The 23410-nt window shown below is 42.6% G+C and overlaps 1 protein-coding gene across 11 annotated transcripts; it reads left to right on the forward strand.

Annotated features, from left to right (window-relative positions):
* The first annotated feature begins 1918 nt into the window (after window positions 1–1918).
* Window positions 1919–22104, forward strand: LOC121875952 (glycine-rich cell wall structural protein-like). 11 transcript variants are annotated; one of them, XM_042380751.1, is made up of 7 exons: window positions 1919–2076; window positions 3673–4314; window positions 10696–10986; window positions 11044–11206; window positions 20125–20183; window positions 20223–20429; window positions 21255–21726. In XM_042380751.1, the coding sequence occupies exons 1-7, from the start codon at window positions 2046–2048 to the stop codon at window positions 21650–21652; spliced, it is 1791 nt and encodes a 596-aa protein (XP_042236685.1). In that variant the 5' UTR covers window positions 1919–2045; the 3' UTR covers window positions 21653–21726. The 11 variants fall into 11 exon arrangements, 10 of the variants coding, with proteins under 10 accessions (XP_042236685.1, XP_042236690.1, XP_042236686.1 ...); XM_042380756.1 differs by adding an exon at window positions 20952–21060 and having other exon boundaries at window positions 20125–20411; window positions 21255–21325; XM_042380752.1 differs by having other exon boundaries at window positions 10696–10992; window positions 11134–11206; window positions 20125–20429.
* The last annotated feature ends 1306 nt before the right edge of the window (window positions 22105–23410 follow it).

The following is a 23410-nucleotide window of genomic DNA, read 5'->3' on the forward strand; positions in this document are numbered from 1 at the left end:
CTCCTGGAGGAGGACCACCGCTTGAATGTAAACCTTTGTGACGGTGTGTGTGTGTGTGTGTGTGTGTGTGTGTGTGTGTGTGTGTGTGTGTGTGTGGTTTAGTGGTGCTGTATACTAGTATGATACACGGTCATAAGCGGCGCTGTGCTCCCTCAAGGGGGTGACGTAGCCCCTCCAATTTAGCGTGTAAGTTCTCCCAAGGGAACACCCTCCAACCATCGCTGTAGACATTAGTAACAACCTAGGGAGCTCTGCCGTCCTTCAGGGCCAGTGACTCGAAGATGGAGTTCCCGTAACCATCTTATTTATGTAACATTACCGTCATCAAAGCATGAAGAAACTCTTAGTCATGATAAGAAGCAAAAACGCAGACTCACCTAGTAGGGAAATATACTGTGTATACTGCAACCTTCAGGCTTTCAACACTACAAGTCTCGCTGATGACCATCAGTAGCCGAGCTGTTTGTTGATTCATGTTATGTTGCACCTCACGTGTTGCTCTCATTATTCAGTTTTACACCGCGTACATGTCAGAAATTTTTTAGACTTAATATTTATAAAAAAAATGTATTTATTTTACTCGTCAATCCGTTCTCACTTCTCATCATAATTTGCCCAAACATGAGAATCTGCACTAAAGAACAGCGTCGCGTATTTGAGAATTCTCCTGAAGACCGCAACACATTTACAACATACTCTTCAGATTATTCCAACGTGTTCATCAGATAAGAGAAGTGCTTATAACGAGACGGTGGTAATGTACACACAGTCCGTCACGCGGTCACCTGAAGGCCACCTAATTACTCCCTGTACAAATATATGACGACAAATATTAAAAAAAAATATATATATAAACTTAACTATAATTCCTTCATCATTTAGGAGATGCATCGAATATTTGGAACTTTGGGCCTCAACACTTATCATTTCAACGTGAATTTCTGGGTTGTTTTGTGATCTTGATATCCAAACGTGACATTATTATGAATATAGCTAAGTCAAATCTATCATAATAAAACAAACAATAACTCCTGATTCTTCTTTAGTGATATTTAAGGCTATGAGACCCTTAAGGTAAATATTTTCCCTCCTTGATATCATCTTACATTTGACTCTTAACTAATTATGGTATTACGTTTTACCTTGAGGAAGACAGTGATGAAGAGTAGACAATTCCGAGCACGGCTCACTGTCGCTCCTGTAGACCTCTTACGCTCTCTATCATGTCGACCTCTCGCTCTATATCATGCCGACCTCTCGCTTTCTACCATGCCGACCTCTCGCTTTCTACCATGCCGACCTCTCGCTCTCTATAGTGCCGCCATCTTGCTCTTTGTCATGATGACCTCTCGCTCTCTATCATGCCGACCTCTCGCTCTATAGTGCCGACCTCTTGCTCTCTATCCGACCTCTCGCTTTCTACCATGCCGACCTCTCGCTCTCTATAGTGTCGCCCTCTTGCTCTCTGCCATGATGACCTCTCGCTCTCTATCATGCCGACCTCTCGCTCTCTATAGTGCCGCCCTCTCGCTCTATATCATGCCGCCATCTCTCTCTCTCTCTCTCTCTCTCTCTGTCATGACGACCTCTCTAACACGCCACCCTCTCACTCTCTATCATGCCTCCCTCTCCATTCTCCATATTCTACACTAGAGCCAAATAATGAACCATATCCCCCCCCCTTAAACACACCTCATGAATCGCTAAATAATTTAACTTGGTGAATAAAATGATAAAATGACTCATTAACAACCTTTTAACACAAGTACTGCCTCACGATTTTGACCTGACCGGCTACAAGTTTGCTTCACCTCAGCCTTGTAAGTGAAGCAAACAGTTTCTCTTATATGACCTTGAATTCCTTGACAACCAACTCGTATATAAGGAGCACCAACTCAACTCACCGACACAACTCACCATTCACTGTGAGTCGTAAAGTCTTCCTGTGATATTTTTTCCTTCAACTCCTTCTTCAGTTCCCGACGAGGCCACCGAATATCAGTTTGTTTTTTCCCGGGTATTGTGGTTATAGAAGATCTTCAACCATGAGGGTTTCAACGTTTATAATATTTGCCAGTAAGTTTTTTAGGGTTTCTGTAAAAAAAAAAAGGATATAAATGTGTGTGTGTGTGTGTGTGTGTGTGTGTGTGTGTGTGTGTGTGTGTGTGTGTGTGTGTGTGTGTGTTTTAAGTAGTGATAATTTCAATATTTTGTTTTACATTGGGAAAAGTACAAGTGGTGACTACATAGTAACACAAAGTAAACAGGAACCTAACGTAACATAAACTAGTACTGTACATGTATTGTAACTCAGCAAAAGACGACTTGATTAAAATGGAATCAATTTTACCTTCAATGTTCAGATTTCATTGATAATATAAAAATAAAAGGTAATTGTATCTGACAAAAGTTTCATCGTCTTTAAAAAGCATCAACAAGTACCTTAAAATATCTTAGGCGTTAAATGTTATTGAGAAACATTACATAATTTTTAATACTGTACTGACGTTTTTTTGATGTCTGTAGTAACTGAAATAGATACACACTTACAGATACATGAAATACAGTAAGATACATATATCCACTTTGTAATTTACTTCAGCCATCTCATAATGATTCCACTTAAATCTGGAATGTGGAGTTGCAGTGTTGTCATTTCGTTGCATAAAGCCCTGCAACTTGACCCTTCCAGTCGACCTATGCCTGCGGTTGGCGGGGTGACGAGTGGGTGTGAAAATTTTTGAAATATGTTTGTGATACATGTAGTGAGGAGGCGTGAGAAAGGTCAGTCAGTCAGGAGTAATGTGAGGAGTGACTGTGTGAGTACATACGTTGTTCCAGGAGTTTATGTCAGTACCCCAGGAGTTAATTGTTAAGTTCATTGTTTAGTTCATTTCCAGTCAAAAATTTCTATTAACATGGGCCCGATTCTCAGTGGTTACGAAACTAAGGGTATTTGAAGTTAAAGAAAGATTTACACAATGTTATATTCAATAAACGGTATAAATGTATAGTTTAGTCTATAGTAAATATTTAAAATGGCCGCCTTCAGCTTGGCTCCACACTCTAGCTGGTGGTAACATTGACTGAGTAACACTACCAAGAACATCAGAGTCGTTCTGCAAATGTTCCTCATCATCCACAAATCGACGAAGCAATTCGTCTCATCTAATCGTTTTTTGACTCGTATAACAAGATGATGGCGGCCATTTTGAACATTTATTCGACAGAACGATCCATTTACATCACGTATTCCATACAGCATTTTAATTATATTCTGAAATATCTCTTTTATATCAAATACTCATCATTCCATAAACATTGAGAGTTGGTCCCAGATACAAGGAACATGTTTGGCTGTAAAGACCTCATATATAAAGTATATAGAGGGAGGTGGAGGGAGGTAGAAGCAGAGAGTGACTGTGGTCGGAAAGGGTAGGTAAGAATATGCCTACTATCGCGTCATTTTAACTTGTGTACTTGAGAAATGTTTGATTATTTATGACCACCAGGAGTTGTTATGTTGTTGGGCTATGTCAGGTGATCACTACACACACACACAACCTAACCTAACCTAACCACAACCTAACCTAAACCTAACCTAACCTAACCACAAACTAACCTAAACCTAACTTAACCAAATAATATGATGATTTATTCTCTTCTCAACAGGTTTACTTGGGACATGCTTAACGGATAAACTCAACCATTTAAGTTCAACAAACAGTATTCATGGCAACGGTAATGGAGGTAACGGCAATGGCAACGGTGGGAATGGCAACGGAGGACTAAGTTACTCCCCTCCAACAAATGGCCACAACAGTAATGGTGGCAACGGAGGTAATGGAAATGGCAATGGTAACGGTTTAAGCAGCTACCATCCACCAACATACGGTTTCAGCAGCAACGGTGGTAACGGAAACGGTAACGGGAATGGAAATGGTGGCAATGGAAATGGAGGTAATGGAAATGGCAATGGTAACGGTTTAGGCAGCTACCTACCACCAAAATACGGTTTCAGTAGCAACGGTGGTAACGGAAACGGTATCGGGAATGGAGGTAATGGAAATGGCAACGGTAATGGTGGAAATGGCAACGGAAATGGTCGCTACTCCAATGGAGGTAATGGAAATGGCAATGGTAACGGTTTAAGCAGCTACCATCCACCAACATACGGCTTCAGCAGCAACGGTGGTAACGGAAACGGTAACGGGAATGGAAATGGTGGCAATGGAAATGGAGGTAATGGAAATGGCAATGGTAACGGTTTAGGCGGCTACCTACCACCAACCTACGGTTTCAGTAGCAACGGTGGTAACGGAAACGGTAACGGGAATGGTGGTAATGGAAATGGAAACGGTAATGGTCGCTACTCCAATGGAGGTAATGGAAATGGCAACGGAAATGGTAACGGTAATGGTGGAAATGGCAACGGAAATGGTCGCTACTCCAATGGAGGTAATGGAAATGGCAACGGTAATGGTGGAAACGGCAACGGAAATGGTCGCTACACTAATGGGGGTAATGGAAATGGCAACGGAAATGGTAATGGTCAAAATGGCAACGTTGGTCGACGATACGGACTTCCAAGTGGAAATGGCAACGGTAATGGTGGAAATGGCAACGGAAATGGTCGCTACTCAAATGGAGGTAATGGAAATGGCAACGGTAATGGTGGAAATGGCAACGGAAATGGTCGCTACTCAAATGGAGGTAACGGAAATGGCAACGGTAATGGTGGAAATGGCAACGGAAATGGTCGCTACTCAAATGGAGGTAATGGAAATGGCAACGGTAATGGTGGAAATGGCAACGGAAATGGTCGCTACTCCAATGGAGGTAACGGAAATGGCAACGGTAATGGTGGAAATGGCAACGGAAATGGTCGCTACTCAAATGGAGGTAATGGAAATGGCAACGGTAACGGTCAAAATGGCAACGGGGGACAACGCTACGGACTTCCGTCAAACGGGAGGAATGGTAACGGTGGTTCTAGCAATGGCAACAACGGAAGTGGGTCAAGATATAGTAATACGAAGTATTTGTCATATTTTATCAGTAATGGTAGCAACGGTAATGGCGGCAATGGTAATGGAAATGGTGGAAATGGCAATGGCTATTCCAGTAGTAACGGAAATGGTTCTAACGGTAATGGAAATGGTCACTCTAGTAGTAACGGTAACGGATCCAACGGTAACGGTTCCAACGGGTCCAGCGGATACAGCTACCCGGTGCCAGACACACCCTCCGGCCTCTACGATACGCCCTCCCACTAGGCTCTCCTCACCTCACCTGTGTATACGCCAGAGCTGCTCTCTCTATATGTATAAACTAACAATATATCCCGAAAAAAATATTCATATTATATATACATGAATATCTTTAATATATATGTATTTATTCAACGAAGCAGGAATGCGTACGTGTATAGACAACATGTTTCTTTTGTTTTTTTAAAGTCTTTTGTGTTTTTATAATGAAATTGGACCTCTGGTAAAGTAGATCTGGTTCCAATAATGTTTCTCTATAATATCTTGAATAGTTTCCTGTTGTCTATGCATCGTCTAAATGTGTCATTAAATTATAATAAAACATTATTTCGCTAACAAATACTTTTTTATCCTAATTCCTTAATCGTGTAGTATCTTTAAGTTTAATTTATACTTTGATAATAAAAACTATAATAACTTGAATAATAACAAGTAGTTTTAAAAAGGAAATAATTTTTTTTAGCTAACTGTGTGGTATGTAACAGCCTTTAGTAACAGTCATTACTAAATACATAAAATGAACTATAATTATACATAAACAAGACATTTATATGAAGGCTCAAGCAAATAATGTAACTTGATAGGAATAAGTAATACATCATAACAAAACTACAGCCAACTCTTCCAGTACAGTATCATAAAGGTGTGTTCCAAGGTCCTCTGCCATATACTAATACAAGAACTAATGAAGAAATATCTCATAGTCTCTATACCTCAAGAATCATTCACTGTTGCTCCTCGCTGCCTCCGTTGTTTTGGGATCGAATTGGCGGGAGTTTTATAGTGGAAAAAAAATTTTTGTTGAATAATTTAATGGAAACGACTATCACGTTTCCTTTATAATAGACAAATTTTAAGGTATATAAAAGAGGGAGATAATTCTATATTTAGAGAGGGAGAGATTGAACTGTGGTGGTAATGAGTAGAATAAGACACTATCAACACCAACAGAATAATAGCCATGGTGGGAGACTTTACATATGGGTACACTGAATTATTTATATAACCAGTACATTTAGGATGACTTTACCAAAACAGTATGTCTTTGTCTTTCTGTTCAAGTGTCTCGGCAAGATTGAAGGCCGTTTATTGCTGTGTTGTCCCAAAAGTCAATTGAGCTTTCGGTACACACTGTCTTATCACTCAGGTCTTTTAGGTTTATTTGTTAATATTTCTGGTTGAGATTTTGTAAGGTGATATGATACAACTTTTCGGTCACAATCCAAAGTTTCGACACCCCTGTGGCTGGGTGTTCGCCGAGGCCAGGGTTGAGGTAAGGCTGGGTGATCGCACTCAGACATTCCACCACCACCACAACACACCCGAGACTCAAAACACACGAGCATCGTAGTGCCTCGTTACCACATTGCTGAACTAGTCTGCATCCGATCATCCAGCTTTACCTCAACCCTGGCCTCGGCGAACACCCAGCCAGAGGGGGTGTCGAAACTTTGGATTGTGACTGTACAGGGGTCTGGGGGCCCACCAACGCTCTCAGCTAGGCACGGGGGCTGAGTCGTAGTTGGGAACCTATGAGAATTTTTTTCTTCTGGATTCTAAAAAATATTGAATTGGGGAAATGTATAGACGTAAATATTATATCTCCATAGATTAATTTAACTCGTTCTGAGGTTCATATCTGACAGAAATTCTTATCGCCTGAACACAGAGAATAAGGTGATACAACCACGTGATGCAGTGTTAACTAAATGAATTTGTTAAAGAACCTTAATACGGACTCATCTTAGGTTCTTATGTCTGTCAGTCCTACAGTAATAACATCACCTTGCTGACATTAGTAGACAACTCGACATTGTTCAACCTAGTACTGTAAGTTGTTCGTTTTACCTTGAGGAAAACAGTGATGAAGAGTAGACAATTCCGAGCGCGGCTCACTGTCGCTCCTGTAGCCCTCTTACGCTCTCTTATCATGTCGACCTCTCGCTCTATATCATGCCGACCTCTTGCTTTCTACCATGCCGACCTCTCGCTCTCTATAGTGCCGCCCTCTTGCTCTCTGTCATGATGACCTCTCACTCTCTATCATGCCGACCTCTCGCTCTCTATAGTGCCGCCCTCTTGCTCTCTATCATGATGACCTCTCGCTCTCTATTATGACGCCTTCTCTCTCTCTCTCTCTCTCTCTGGCATGACGACCTCTCTATCACGCCGCCCTCTCGCTCTATATCATGCCGTCATTCTCTCTCTCTCTCTCTCTCTCTCTGTCATGACGACCTCTATCACGCCACCCTCTCACTCTCTATCATGTCTCCCTCTCCCTACCTATCACGACTCTATAAACTGCCAAGAGAAAGATTTTTGATGACAAAGAAAAGAAAGAGTAAATAACAGAGTAGGGAAATAATAGAGTTCATGATAGAGGAAGTGAAAAGAGTAGTGGCAGGAATTAAAGTAGTTAAGGAGTAGAGTCACACAGTACGAGAGTAATGATAAGAGTAAAGGAATAGTTAGAGAGTATTGAACAAATAAAGTAACAAAAAGAAAAAAAAGCGAAAAAGTAGAGTAACGAGAAAGTAGAGTTACGAGAAAGTAGAGTTACGAGAAAGTAGAGTAACGAAAAAGTAGAGTTACGGGAAAGTAGAGTAACGAAAAAGTAGAGTTACGAGAAAGTAGAGTTACGAGGAAGTAAAGCAACGAAAAAGTAGAGTAACGAAAGAGTAAAGTAATAATGTGATAATTGAGTAAAGAAAGAGTATAATTTATAAAGGAGAGAAGCCAATTAATATAACGAGGTCACGTGAGGTTAAAGTATTTAGTGAGGGAGGAGGTTGTCTGTCCACCAGGTGAGGTGAGAGAGAGAGAGAGAGAGAGAGAGAGAGAAAGAGAGAGAGAGAGTTATGTAAATGATTGTAGAAGAAAATAAACACACAATAATCCCTTCATTCTTTTCATTTCCATCAGTTTCTTCATTCTCTTCTTTCTCTTCATTGTTTCCATTCTCCATATTCTACACTAGAGCCAAATAATGAACCATACCCCCCCCCCCCCTTAAACACACCTCATGACTCGCTAAATAATTTAACTTGGTGAATAAAATGATAAAATGACTCATTAACAACCTTTTAACACAAGTACTGCCTCACGATTTTGACCTGACCGGCTACAAGTTTGCTTCACCTCAGCCTTGTAAGTGAAGCAAACAGTTTCTCTTATATGACCTTGAATTCCTTGACAACCAACTCGTATATAAGGAGCACCAACTCAACTCACCGACACAACTCACCATTCACTGTGAGTCGTAAAGTCTTCCTGTGATATTTTTTCCTTCAACTCCTTCTTCAGTTCCCGACGAGGCCACCGAATATCAGTTTGTTTTTTCCCGGGTATTGTGGTTATAGAAGATCTTCAACCATGAGGGTTTCAACGATTATAATATTTGCCAGTAAGTTTTTTAGGGTTTCTGTAAAAAAAAAACAGGAGATAAATGTGTGTGTGTGTGTGTGTGTGTGTGTGTGTGTGTGTGTGTGTTAAGTAGTGATAATTTCAATATTTTGTTTTACATTGGGAAAAGTACAAGTGGTGACTACATAGTAACACAAAGTAAACAGGAACCTAACGTAACATAAACTAGTACTGTACATGTATTGTAACGCAGCAAAAGACGACTTGATTAAAATGGAATCAATTTTACCTTCAATGTTCAGATTTCATTGATAATATAGACATAAAAGTTAATTGTATCTGACAAAAGTTTCATCGTCTTTAAAAAGCATCAACAAGTACCTTAAAATATCTTAGGCGTTAAATGTTATTGAGAAACATTACATAATTGTTAATACTGTACTGACGTTTGTTTGATGTCTGTAGTAACTGAAATAGATACACACTTACAGGTACATGAAATACAGTAAGATACATATTTCCACTTTGTAATTTACTTCAACCATCTCATAATGATTCCACTTAAATCTGGAATGTGGAGTTGCAGTGTTGTCATTTCGTTGCATAAAGCCCTGCAACTTGACCCTTCCAGTCGACCTATGCCTGCGGTTGGCGGGGTGACGAGTGGGTGTGAAAATTTTTGAAATATGTTTGTAATACATGTAGTGAGGAGGCGTGAGAAAGGTCAGTCAGTCAGGAGTAATGTGAGGAGTGACTGTGTGAGTACATACGTTGTTCCAGGAGTTTATGTCAGTACCCCAGGAGTTAATTGTTAAGTTCATTGTTTAGTTCATTTCCAGTCAAAAATTTCTATTAACATGGGCCCGATTCTCAGTGGTTACGAAACTAAGGGTATTTGAAGTTAAAGAAAGATTTACACAATGTTATATTCAATAAACGGTATAAATATATAGTTTAGTCTATAGTAAATATTCAAAATGGCCGCCTTCAGCTTGGCTCCACACTCTAGCTGGTGGTAACATTGATTGAGTAACACTACCAAGAACATCAGAGTCGTTCTGCAAATGTTCCTCATCATCCACAAATCGACGAAGCAATTCGTCTCATCTAATCGTTTTTGGACTCGTATAACAAGCTGATGGCGGCCATTTTGAACATTTATTCGACAGATCGATCCATTTACATCACGTATTCCATACAGCATTTATAATTATATGCTGAAATATCTCTTTTATATCAAATACTCATCATTCCATAAACATTGAGAGTTGGTCCCAGATACAAGGAACATGTTTGGCTGTAAAGACCTCATATATAAAGTATATAGAGGGAGGTGGAGGGAGGTAGAAGCAGAGAGTGACTGTGGTCGGAAAGGGTAGGTAAGAATATGTCTACTATCGCGTCATTTTAACTTGTGTACTTGAGAAATGTTTGATTATTTATGACCACCAGGAGTTGTTATGTTGTTGGGCTATGTCAGGTGATCACTACACACACACACAACCTAACCTAACCTAACCACCAACCTAACCTAACCTAACCTAACCACAAACTAACCTAAACCTAACCTAACCAAATAATATGATGATTTATTCTCTTCTCAACAGGTTTACTTGGGACATCCTTAACGGATAAACTCAACCATTTAAGTTCAACAAACAGTATTCATGGCAACGGTAATGGAGGTAACGGCAATGGCAACGGTGGGAATGGCAACGGAGGACTAAGTTACTCCCCTCCAACAAATGGCCACAACAGTAATGGTGGCAACGGAGGTAATGGAAATGGCAATGGTAACGGTTTAAGCAGCTACCATCCACCAACATACGGCTTCAGCAGCAACGGTGGTAACGGAAACGGTAACGGGAATGGAAATGGTGGCAATGGAAATGGAGGTAATGGAAATGGCAATGGTAACGGTTTAGGCAGCTACCTACCACCAAAATACGGTTTCAGTAGCAACGGTGGTAACGGAAACGGTAACGGGAATGGAGGTAATGGAAATGGCAATGGTAATGGTTATGGCGGCTACCACCAACCTACGGTTTCAGTAGCAACGGTGGTAACGGAAACGGTAACGGGAATGGAGGTAATGGAAATGGAAACGGTAATGGTCGCTACTCCAATGGAGGTAATGGAAATGGCAACGGAAATGGTAACGGTAATGGTGGAAATGGCAACGGAAATGGTCGCTACTCCAATGGAGGTAATGGAAATGGCAACGGTAATGGTGGAAACGGCAACGGAAATGGTCGCTACACTAATGGGGGTAATGGAAATGGCAACGGAAATGGTAATGGTCAAAATGGCAACGTTGGTCGACGATACGGACTTCCAAGTGGAAATGGCAACGGTAATGGTGGAAATAATGGTCGGAAATGGCAACGGAAATGGAACTACTCAAATGGAGGTAATGGTGGAAATGGCAACGGTAATGGTGGAAATGGCAACGGAAATGGTCGCTACTCAAATGGAGGTAATGGAAATGGCAACGGTAATGGTGGAAACGGCAACGGAAATGGTCGCTACTCAAATGGAGGTCACGGTAATGGTGGAAATGGCAACGGAAATGGTCGCTACTCCAATGGAGGTAACGGAAATGGTAACGGCAACGGTCAAAATGGCAACGGGGGACAACGCTACGGACTTCCGTCAAACGGGAGGAATGGTAATGGTGGTTCTAGCAATGGCAACAACGGAAGTGGGTCAAGATATAGTAATACGAAGTATTTGTCATATTTTATCAGTAATGGTAGCAACGGTAATGGCGGCAATGGTAATGGAAATGGTGGAAATGGCAATGGCTATTCCAGTAGTAACGGAAATGGTTCTAACGGTAATGGAAATGGTCACTCTAGTAGTAACGGTAACGGATCCAACGGTAACGGTTCCAACGGGTCCAGCGGATACAGCTACCCGGTGCCAGACACACCCTCCGGCCTCTACGATACGCCCTCCCACTAGGCTCTCCTCACCTCACCTGTGTATACGCCAGAGCTGCTCTCTCTATATGTATAAACTAACAATATATCCCGAAAAAAATATTCATATTATATCTACATGAATATCTTTAATATATATGTATTTATTCAACGAAGCAGGAATGCGTACGTGTATAGACAACATGTTTCTTTTGTTTTTTTAAAGTCTTTTGTGTTTTTTTAATGAAATTGGACCTCTGGTAAAGTAGATCAGGTTCCAATAGTGTTTCTCTGTAATGTCTTGAATAGTTTCCTGTTGTCTATGCATCGTCTAAATGTGTCATTAAATTATAATAAAACATTATTTCGCTAACAAATACTTTTTTATCCTAATTCCTTAATCGTGTAGTATCTTTAAGTTTAATTTATACTTTGATAATATAAACTATAATAACTTGAGTGATAACAAGTAGTTTTAAAAAGGAAATAATTTTTTTTAGCTAACTGTGTGGTATGTAACAGCCTTTAGTAACAGTCATTACTAAATACATAAAATGAACTATAATTATACATAATCAAGACATTTTTATGAAGGCTCAAGCAAATAATGTAACTTGATAAGAATAAGTAATACATCATAACAAAACTACAGCCAACTCTTCCAGTACAGTATCATAAAGGTGTGTTCCAAGGTCCTCTGCCATATACTAATACAAGAACTAATGAAGAAATATCTCATCGTCTCTATACCTCAAGAATCATTCACTGTTGCTCCTCGCTGCCTCCGTTGTTTTGGGATCGAATTGGCGGGGATCGAATTGGCGGGAGTTTTATAGTGGAAAAAAAATTTTTGTTGAATAATTTAATGGAAACGACTATCACGTTTCCTTTATAATAGACAAATTTTAAGGTATATGAAAGAGGGAGATAATTCTATATTTAGAGAGGGAGAGATTGAAGTGTGGTGGTAATGAGTAGAATAAGACACTATCAACACCAACAGAATAATAGCCATGGTGGGAGACTTTATATATCGGTTCACTGAATTATTTATATAACCAGTACATTTAGGATGACTTTACCAAAACAGTATGTCTTTGTCTTTCTTTTCAAGTGTCTCGGCAAGATTGAAGGCCGTTTATTGCTGTGTTGTCCTAAAAGTCAATTGAGCTTTCGGTACACACTGTCTTATCACTCAGGTCTTTTAGGTTTATTTGTTAATATTTCTGGTTGAGATTTTGTAAGGTGATATGATACGACTTTTCGGTCACAATCCAAAGTTTCGACACCCCTCTGGCTGGGTGTTCGCCGAGGCCAGGTGATGCAGTGTTAACTAAATGAATTTGTTAAAGAACCTTAATACGGACTCATCTTAGGTTGTTATGTCTGTCAGTCCTACAGTAATAACATCACCTTGCTGACATTAGTAGACAACTCGACATTGTTCAACCTAGTACTGTAAGTTGTTCGTTTGGCTTTGATTTAATTGGCGGTTTATTGAGGTCTCAGAAACAGAAGTGTTGTCCTTGAAGACGCTAGGTTTAGTGACGAGGGTTATATGCAGTGTCTTATGGTCATGACAGGCGCCGTGAACACGAGATGTAGCATGTCCTCCCTTGTTCTTGTTTAACATTCATACCGACATGATGGCATCAGTTGACGGTAGTATCCGCTGAGCGTCCCAGGACGTGTTCCCACCCCACTTTATTCTTCTTTAAACTGTGAATACTTTTATAGTCTTACTTTTCACTGCTGCCATCAACCAGTTGACTTCCGGCTGCTTAAAACACTGTAAGTTTATCACGAGATGAATTGTAATCACAAGTATGTGACGATCATTAAAACACAAAGATTGGTGATCAGTAATCATTTACAGTACTTCTTGTTATATCTTATAGGATGACATTGATTTAAACGGTCAAAAGACGTTATGGATATTATATTTCAATTTCTTAAAATTTTCTCGTTTTTTACCAAATAATTGATGTTGACATGAACAAGGAACTCTGGTTCAAGTCCGATTGGTTCACTAACACCTGAGCTCTGATGTCTTAGAAGATCCTGAAACATGATGAGGGACTGTGTACCTCTAACAGGAACCTTTTTTTTTTCTTTTTTTTTTACGGGAATTAGCCCACCCGGGCACAGGTCAAACGACCCACAACGGAGCCTGGGGGGCGAAAAAAAAAGAGCGGAAAGAAATTGTAATTATAGAAAAAAAAGGTTTGTGACTTATCAAAATGTCTATGACAATCATCCTTCTCACAAAAGTTATTGAGCTGTAATGTGTTTAATCAAATGACAATTGTAACAGCACCGATTAAAACTGTTAGTGAGAGCAGCGTTGTCCTGGCGAATGTTTTTAATTATTTACTTGTTTCAACAACAAAAATCTAACCTAACCAACCAAACACACCAAATCACTGTGAAAGGATTACCTCGTAGATAATTATTTCTTTCATGCCCATTAAGACTAAACTCGTAAGTTTTGCTTCGTATCACTAATGAATCTCGAAGTGGTTCACTGTCTTGGTTTATAGTGGAGGTGCGGTTGGCTGGGCGTGTTATGTTCCGTCACCCTGCCTCGCCGGGAGCGCCTCGCATACCACACTCTTTAAGATTGGTTTAAGTTTATATTTAAGTGTATTTGTTGTCATGTGGTAAACTGAGCAGCGTTCTTGCAAAACATATAAATGAATCAGTTCGATAAGATCATTTTGGCTCGGCGACTCCTTTTGACCTGATGCACCTGTGTGGCGGTGACCTGTGTCCCTCATGAGCCGTGCGTCACCCCTGCTGCTGTGTTACTTCAGTGTCTGCCTGTACACCTGTGTATCTAAGTCAACGAGGAACTCTTTCCATATAACTCACTGTTGTCTTGTAGTGTTATAAGTTGAGTATTAATGTATTTCCATTTGTTTAATTCTCTTACCATTATCCCACTTCTTACATCAGTTATAATCAAAGTGGAATCTAATGATACAGCGTAAATCAGGTTAAGCTATCTGATAAAGTTGCCCAAGGAAGTTAAACTACTAGCATTAACCTATCCTAACCTATCCTAACCTGTCCTAACCTAACCTCTCAGGTGCCCGCCGCCGCTCTATGTTTACCACTAACACCTACAAGTCAAATAACATGTTGTGTACATCCGGGAAATTATCATTCATTGTTTTTATACCCTCCTTCTCGACCCCCCCCCCCGCCCCCCACTCTCCAACCCGCCTCCCTCCCCCTCACAACCCTCCCTCCTTCACGCCCTCCCAATCCTCCCTCTCTTCTACCTCCCTTTGTCACCCCTCCCAATCCTCCCCTGCTTCTCCTCCTTTCTCAACCATCCTTCCTTTCTTCATCTTCCATCTCCTTCCCTCCTCCTCCTACCCCCCAGCCCTCTGCCTCCACCCCTTCAACCCTCTTCCCCCTACCCCTCCCCTTCAACCCTCCACCAGCCCCCCCCCTCCCAACCCTCTTCCACCACCCCATCCCATCTTCCACCCTCTTCCACCACCTCTCAGCCCAACCACCCTCCTCCACCACCCCTTCAACCCTTTCCACCCCTTCCAACCCTCTTCCACCACCCCTTCAACCCTCTTCCACCACCCCCTCCAACCCTCCAACCCTCTTCCACCACCCCCTCTTCACCACCCCTCTCAGCAATCCTCCTCCTCCACCACCCCCTTCCCCCTGGCCCCACCACTCTTCCACCACCCCCTCCCAACCCTCCACCAACCACCCCTCCCAACCCTCTTCCACCACCCCACATCCCAACCCTCTTCCACCACCCCTCTCAGCCCAACCCTCCTCCTCCACCCCCCTTCCAACCCTCTTCTACCCCCCTTCAACCCTCTTCCACCACCCCCCTTCAACCCTCTTCACACCCCTTCAGCCCTCCTCCACCACCCCTCCCAGCTCTCCTCCTGCCCCTCCCACCTCCTCCCCCTCCCATCCTCCACCACCCCCTCCCCAGCCTCTTCCACCACCCCTCCTCCACCGTCCTCCCACCACCTCCCAACCCTCCTCCACCACCTCCCAACCCCTCCCCACCCCCTCTTCCTCCTCCACCACCCCAGCAACCCTCCTCCCCTCCTCCACCCCTCCTCCACCACCCCTCCCAGCCCTCCTCCTCCCCCCCAACCCTCCTCAGCCTCCTCCACCCCTCTTCCACCACCTCCCAACCCTCCCAGCCCCTCCTCCACCACCCCTCCCAACCCTCCTCCACCACCCCTTCCAACCCTCCTCCACCACCCTTCCCACCCCTCCTCCACCACCCCTCCAACCCTCCTCCACCACCCCCTTCCTTCAACCCTCCTCCACCACCCCCTTCCCAACCCTCCTCCACCACCCCCTTCCTCCACCACCCCTTCCTCTCCACCACCCCTCCCAGCCTCCTCCACCCACCCCTCCCAACCCTCCTCCACCACCCCTTCCAACCCTCCTCCTCCACCCCTCCCACCCCCTCCTCCACCACCCCTCCCAGCCCTCCTCCACCACCCCCCAACCTTCCTCCACCACCCTTCAACCCTCCTCCACCACCTCCCAACCCTCCTCCTACCACCCCCTCCTCCACCACCCCTTCAACCCCTCCTCCACCACCCCTCCCAACCCTCCTCCACCCAACCCTCCTCCCCACCACCCCTCCCAACCCTCCCAGCACCCCCCAACCTCCTCCACCACCCCTCCCAACCTCCTCCCACCCACCTCCAACCTCCCTCCACCACCCCTCCCAACCTCTTCCCACCACCTCCCAACCCTCCTCCCACCACCCCTCCCACCCCTCCTCCACCACCCCTTCCAACCCTCCTCCACCACCTCCCAACCCTCTCCACCACCCCTCCCAACCCTCCTCCACCCACCCCTCCCAGCCCCCTCCACCAACCCTCCTCCCAACCACTCCACAACCACCCCCTCCCAACCCAGCCCTCCTCCTCCACCACCCTCCCAGCCCTCCTGCTCCCCTCCCAGCCCTCCTGCCCACCCCTCCCACCCTCCTCCTCCCAACCCCTTCCAACCCTCCTCCTACCCCTCTCAACCCCCCTACCTTAAACAATAGATGAGTTACTCGTGAAAAAACAACAGTTTCTTTGACCAGTTTATCCATAAGTTGAAACAAACCTTTGGTGTGAGCTAAAAAAAAAGATCTTATTATTTCTTCAAGTGCTGTGACGTCAATGGATTTTTTAAATTAATCTTTTATCCTCGTAGATCCAGAAACTGACATGGATATCCGGGGTGTATGTAGTCATGTGTGTGACGTTCAAATTAGTCTACTGAACTATGATCACCCACACACACACACACACACACACACACACACACACACACACACACACACACACACACACACACCCCACACACCCCACCACCCCAACACACACACCACTCTAAATAATAACAATACCCTCTGGCTAAATCTGAGTAAGAAATAGTAAACACATTACACTTACACTCGTCAGGTGAAGCAATGTTTATCCCCGTCCTAGACAGTCGCCAGGTAAAAGCGACAGATAACTCCACTAAAAACCTCCACAGGTGAGTCTTGGCTGCCTACAGGAGTGAAAATATTAACATGAACCGATGAAAGAAAATGGTGAAGGGATAAATTGGATACTGTGGTCGTGAGAGGCATTTGGGTGAATGAAGAGGAGTAATGTGGCGTTGAAAAGTGGTCATGATTTGTACTTTTGAAAGAATGACAACAGGTTTTGTTTTTTATTCACAAGACTACAATATATATATATTTTTGAAGCTTGAAATGGATCACGTGAAGTTTATGCACCTTAGTTTATTTTATCTTAATGTTAACCACTCCAAACTTTAACCTAACATAACATAATCCAAGCATAACCCAAACGTAATGTAAAGTAACGTAACCTAACCTCCCCAAACGTAACCTAACCTAACCACTCAGGTAGCTTGGGGAGGGGGGGGGGTGTTTTATTAGCTGGTGAAATTAATTAGAGTGCCTGATCTTCATGTGATGCGATTGACAGCATATTATATCAAAGAGTGGTTGCTGGTGCTGAGCCACTCTATGAAAAACAACAATAGAATAACATTTATGCTATATATAATAAGTTATTATATATAGCATAAATGTTATTCTATTGTTATTATTAATAACTGATGAATTTACACGATAAGAGGAAAAAACTCACTATGCCTTGTGTACGTATGAAACAGCTTGTACTGTATATAAATCAGTCTCAAATTCGAAGAGCCGCGAGTCTGTCATCTACACCGTCCAGTACACAGAGTCACAGACACAGATGGAAGAATTTGATATACGAGTGTGGGACCTTAAAAAGTTGTCGTAGCATCATTAAGATATTATTTAAATGTAAAAAAAAAAAAAACCAGTGTGATATATTGTGTGGGGGAAGAAATTGGTGTTGGTGAGTGATTATGGCCGAGGTAATTATCTCGTTCAATTTGCTAACCACAGGAATTTATTTATCATGAATTTATATATATTGGAAAAGAGACCCATGGAACGTCGTTATGCAAAGAGATGTGAAATAATATATAATCTCATTGGAAAGAATCAACATTATATTTGGTGGTCTCAGTACACAGGTAGTTCGGTCTTCTGTAGACTTATTCATTGTAAGAAAATCACCATCATCCCAACTTAGAACTGATCATTAAGACGTCATTAAGGATTCTAGAACCAAATAAAGTTCTCGAAGGCGTAACCAAAGACACCAAAGAGAACAGATGGTAAATCGGATCCACCAAATGCCTCAAGACACAGACAGACACCTCAGTAATAAAAATGAAGGGAAGATTCCTCACCACCAGACCTTGAGTTCCCCAACAACAACGCATATAAAAGCAGGACCAGATCGACTCCTCATCACAGTTCTCCTTCACTGCTCGTAGCGATCTGTCGTTCCTCGTGACTTGGTCTGAACTCTTGCCTTCTTCACGTGACGCCACATAGGAGAGGACACCCGCCTTTATTGTACCGTGTTTACAAGACTTTTTCCAGAATGAAGATTGCAACGTATTTCTTATTAGCCGGTAAGTTATAATACAAGTTGTGTTAGAGATTTATTTCTTCATATACGAGTAGAAAAAAATATATACTGTATATTTAAATAACCACAACGAAACAAAAACAAAAATAAGATTCCAAATGGATTCAGACGACATATTTCGTTATATATTTTACACAGACAAACGCATTCATCTTTGTTTTTCACTTCACCTGAATCACAATAACGTCACCTGGATGTACAGAAAAGAAGTTAAAGTATCGCCAAAAAATTATATATCACATGAGAAGCCACATAGTTTTGACATCACAACATACCATCACTTAAGTACGATTCGCTGGGCCATTGTGGTTCCTTGAATGATGAAGTACACAGACCTGACAACCACCACTTGGACAAAGACGTCAGGCAAAGTGGTGTAATAATCCCACCTCTTTTAGCCACTTATTTGTGTTTACTGTTTACTTACGCCACAACACACTCCGTTCACACACTTTACGCAATTCGCATCACACTCAGTTCTCACACTTTACGCAATAATTCTGTCTCAGTATTTTTTTCGAAAAGTAAGTTCAGTATTGTTTTATTTGCAACTTAATTATGGCTATTTTGTATATGATGCCGTAGTGTAGTGGAGATAAAATTAAGATGGGGATATAATTTATGTTAGAGGTTTTAACATTATATAACGAGAGATGAATGGCAGTGTGTATTCAGGGGTTTGCAATGTTGTTAGGATAGTCCATTTAACACACACACACACACACACAACCTAATCTAACCTAACCACAACCTAACCTAAATCTAACCTAACCAAATAATATGATGATTTATTCTCTTCTCAACAGGTTTACTTGGGACATGCTTAACGGATAAACTCAACCATTTAAGTTCAACAAACAGTATTCATGGCAACGGTAATGGAGGTAACGGCAATGGCAACGGTGGGAATGGCAACGGAGGACTAAGTTATTCCCCTCCAACAAATGGCCACAACAGTAATGGTGGCAACGGAAGTAATGGCAACGGAGGAAATGGCAATGGTTTGAGCGGCTACCTGCCACCAACTTACGGATTCAATAGTAACGGTGGTAACGGAAACGGTAATGGCAGCAATGGCAACGGTAATGGCGGCCATTCTAATGGAAACGGCAGTGATAACGGTACAAATGGCAATGGAGGACAAAATTACTCTCTTCCAACAAACGGTCACAACAGTTATGGTGGCAACGGAAACGGAAATAATGGAAGCAATAGCAACGGTAATGACGGCTATTCTAATGGAAACGGCAGTAGTAACGGTACAAATGGTAACGGAGATAATGGTAATGGTTTAAGCGGCTACCTGCCACCAACTTATGGTTTCACTAGTAACGGTGGCAACGGAAACGGCAAGGGTAATGGCAGCAACGGGAATGGAAATGGCGGCAATGGCAACGGCAATGGACTCTATTCCAATGGTGGCAATGGAAATGGTAACGGCAATGGAAATGGTGGAAATGGCAACGGAAATGGTAACGGCAATGGGAATGGTGGAAATGGCAACGGTAATGGACGCTATTCCAAAGGTGGCAATGGAAATGGCAACGGAAATGGTAACGGCAATGGGAATGGTGGAAATGGCAACGGAAATGGTCACGGCAATGGGAATGGTGGAAATGGCAACGGTAATGGACGCTATTCCAAAGGTGGCAATGGAAATGGCAACGGAAATGGTAACGGCAATGGAAATGGTGGAAATGGCAACGGTAATGGGCGCTATTCCAAAGGTGGCAATGGAAATGGCAACGGAAATGGTAACGGCAACGGTAATGGTGGAAATGGCAACGGAAATGGTCACGGCAACGGTAATGGTGGAAATGGTCACGGTAATGGAAATGGTGGAAATGGCAACGGTAATGGACGCTATTCCAATGGTGGCAATGGAAATGCAACGGAAATGGTAACGGCAATGGAAAATGGTGGAAATGGCAGCGGCAATGGACGCCTATTCAATAAGGCAGCAATGGAAATGGCGGCGGAAATGGTAACGGCAATGGGAATGGTGGAAATGGCGGCAATGGACGCTATTCAGCGGTGGCAATGGGATAACGGCGGAAATGGTAACGGCAGTAGAGATGGTGGAAATGGCGGCGGCAATGGACTATTCAATGGTGGCAATGGAAATGGCGGCGGAAATGGTAACGGCAATAGAATGATTGAGTAGCAGCGGTAATGGACGCTATTCAATGGTGGCAATGGAAATAGCAGCGGAAATGGTCACGGCAATGGGAATGGTGGAAATGGCAGCGGAAATGGTCACGGCAATGGGAATGAGTGGAAATGGCGGCGGCAATGGCGCTTCTATTCAAGGTGGCAATGGAAATGGCAGCGGAAATGGTCGGCAATGAGATAATTGAGTGGCAACGGAAATGGTCACGGCAATGGGAATGGTGGAAATGGCAGCGGCAATGGACTATTTCAATGGTAACAATGGAAATGGCAGCGGAAATGGTAACGGCAATGGGAATGGTGGAAATGGCAACGAAATGGACGTTGTTCAATGGTGGCAATGGAAATGGCAACGGAAATGGTAACGGCAATGGAAATGGTGGAAATGGCAGCGAAATGGTCACGGCAATGGGAATGGTGGAAATGGCAACGGTAATGGGCGCTGTTCCAAAAGGCAATAAAATGGCAGCAAAATGGTAACGGCAATGGAAATGGTGGAAATGGCAACGGTAATGGACGCTATTCCAATGGTGGCAATGGAAATGGCAACGGAAATGGTCACGGCGGAAATGGCAACGGCAATGGAAATGGTGGAAATGGCAACGGCAATGGACGCTATTCCAATGGTGGAAATGGCAATGGGAATGGTGGAAATGGCAGCGGCAATGGAAATGGCAACGGCAACGGTAATGGGAAGGGTGGCAATGGAAATGGCAACGGAAATGGAAGCTACTCCAATGGAGGTAATGGCCAAAATAGCAACGGTAACGGGTCCAACGGTAACGGGTCCAACGGTAACGGGTCCAACGGTAACGGGTCCAACGGGTCCAGCGGATACAGCTACCCGGTGCCAGACACACCCTCCGGCCTCTACGATACGCCCTCCCACTAGGCTCTCCTCACCTCACCTGTGTATACGCCAGAGCTGCTCTCTCTATATGTATAAACTAACAATATATCCCGAAATGTATTAAAGGCTTTCATGTTTCTCAAGTCTACCAGTCATGTCTGATGCGACGACGGGTAATATTCAAATTATCTCTACATGAATTTGTAACTAAACAATAATTATCAAATTATCACTCCATGAATTCCTTTAATATATTTTGTATTAGTCAATGAAGCAGCAACGCGGTAATGTATAGACAATATATCTGTAGATTTTTGAAGTCTTTCGTGGTGTGGAGTCTTCAGTATTTGTTTAATTTATTCTGACCTGTGACAAAAAATAATCAGGTTTCAATAATATTTACATGTGCAGTAAGTTATATTTCTTGAATACTTTCATGCCATTTATTTACTGTTTAGAGGTGCCATGAAATTATAATAAACATTTCTCACTAATACTTATTTTATATCCGTTAAACCTGTGTCATTTAGTACCCATAAATTTAATACATTCTCAGAAAATTGCGATCGTATCTGGAATCACATTAATTCATCTAAAAGAACAATAATAGAAACTCTTATATAACCATCGGGAGGGAGCAATCATTAATAAACTATGTTTCATTAATGTTTCTGTAACCTTAAGTACAGTATGAAATAGCTTACATGATCGACATCCTTAATGAACTGAAATCACGTACTGAAATGTGTAGTGCAGTGTACAGAAGTCACGGGTCAGGCTCACTTATGACGAATTTGGGTTTGAATGTGAAAGACTCAGACTTGGACTTGGCCTTTTAACATAATAGAGTAGATAAAATAACCACCACAGTCCAGTTGAAATTTACCCCAAGCCGATGTCCCCAAGGTCTCCACGAACTCCTTCCTGAGGACCCCTTCCACTTTATCTCTAAAATCTTTTTTCTCCTCCCGTGTGGTCTGCCAGCCTGTCCTCTTCTCTCTCCTTTTCTTCTTTTGCATCTTAATAGTTTTCCTCTTCTTCGTTTCCAACATCTACATCCTCCTCCTCCAGTCACACAGGACACCAAACTGCTTAAAGAACCTCTACAGTTGAGCCTAAGGTCCATATTGGCCCAATTTACTTTAGTGTCTCACTTGGTGACACTGTGGAAGCCTTGGCATAGCAGAAGACTGTTTATCGGCATCAATGACTTCACACTTTGCTTTTCTCCAGCCATTATAGTCTGCCTGTATAAGTTAAAGTACCTTGTATTGAGCTTTGCTATACAGTCATTTACCGCCAGAAAAATATAAGTTTATCCTAAACCTTCTTCTTGAAGGACCGTTTTCTGTTATAAATTCTCAAAGAAAATGAAGATAAATTAGTGGGTCTTAGTTATTTTTATATATTGCAGTAACACCTATTAATTTTATTTCTACTTTTATCCCCTTCGTCACTGATAGGCTCGTTAGCCGCTTGGGTTTAAAAAGTAGCGAACTTTGATTCCAAAGACAGAATATATTTCTCAGTCCTTGCTGTACACCATCTGTACGTCAACGGCTCCCCGCAGGCAAACTGAAGAGTAGGATACGCTTCTTTCCTACCTGATGTGTACATGGGAACGGGGAGGGGAGGGGTGCGCTTAGGGTGGTGCTGCACCCCAATATTATGGGTATAAGGTGCCATACATTATACCACAGAGTATCTAGGACACTAGAATTAATATTCAGCACTTCCTGGTAAGATTTGATTCCCGCGATAATGGGTGTGAACCCGCCAGCAAGGTCGGGCAATATCTAT

This window comes from Homarus americanus, unplaced genomic scaffold (genome assembly GCF_018991925.1).
Source record: "Homarus americanus isolate GMGI-L3 unplaced genomic scaffold, GMGI_Hamer_2.0 scaffold3384, whole genome shotgun sequence".
Classification (NCBI taxonomy): domain Eukaryota; kingdom Metazoa; phylum Arthropoda; class Malacostraca; order Decapoda; family Nephropidae; genus Homarus; species Homarus americanus.

Coding starts and splice junctions, on each gene's coding strand:
- LOC121875952 (XM_042380748.1), top strand. CDS start 2,046: ATGAGGGTTTCAACGTTTATAATATTTGCCA. Junction 11,207..20,124: donor GGAAATGGCAACGGAAATGG/TCGCTACTCCAA, acceptor CAAAGGTGGCAA/TGGAAATGGCAACGGAAATG. Junction 20,430..21,254: donor TGGTCACGGTAATGGAAATG/GTGGAAATGGCA, acceptor GCAATGGAAATG/GTGGAAATGGCAACGGTAAT.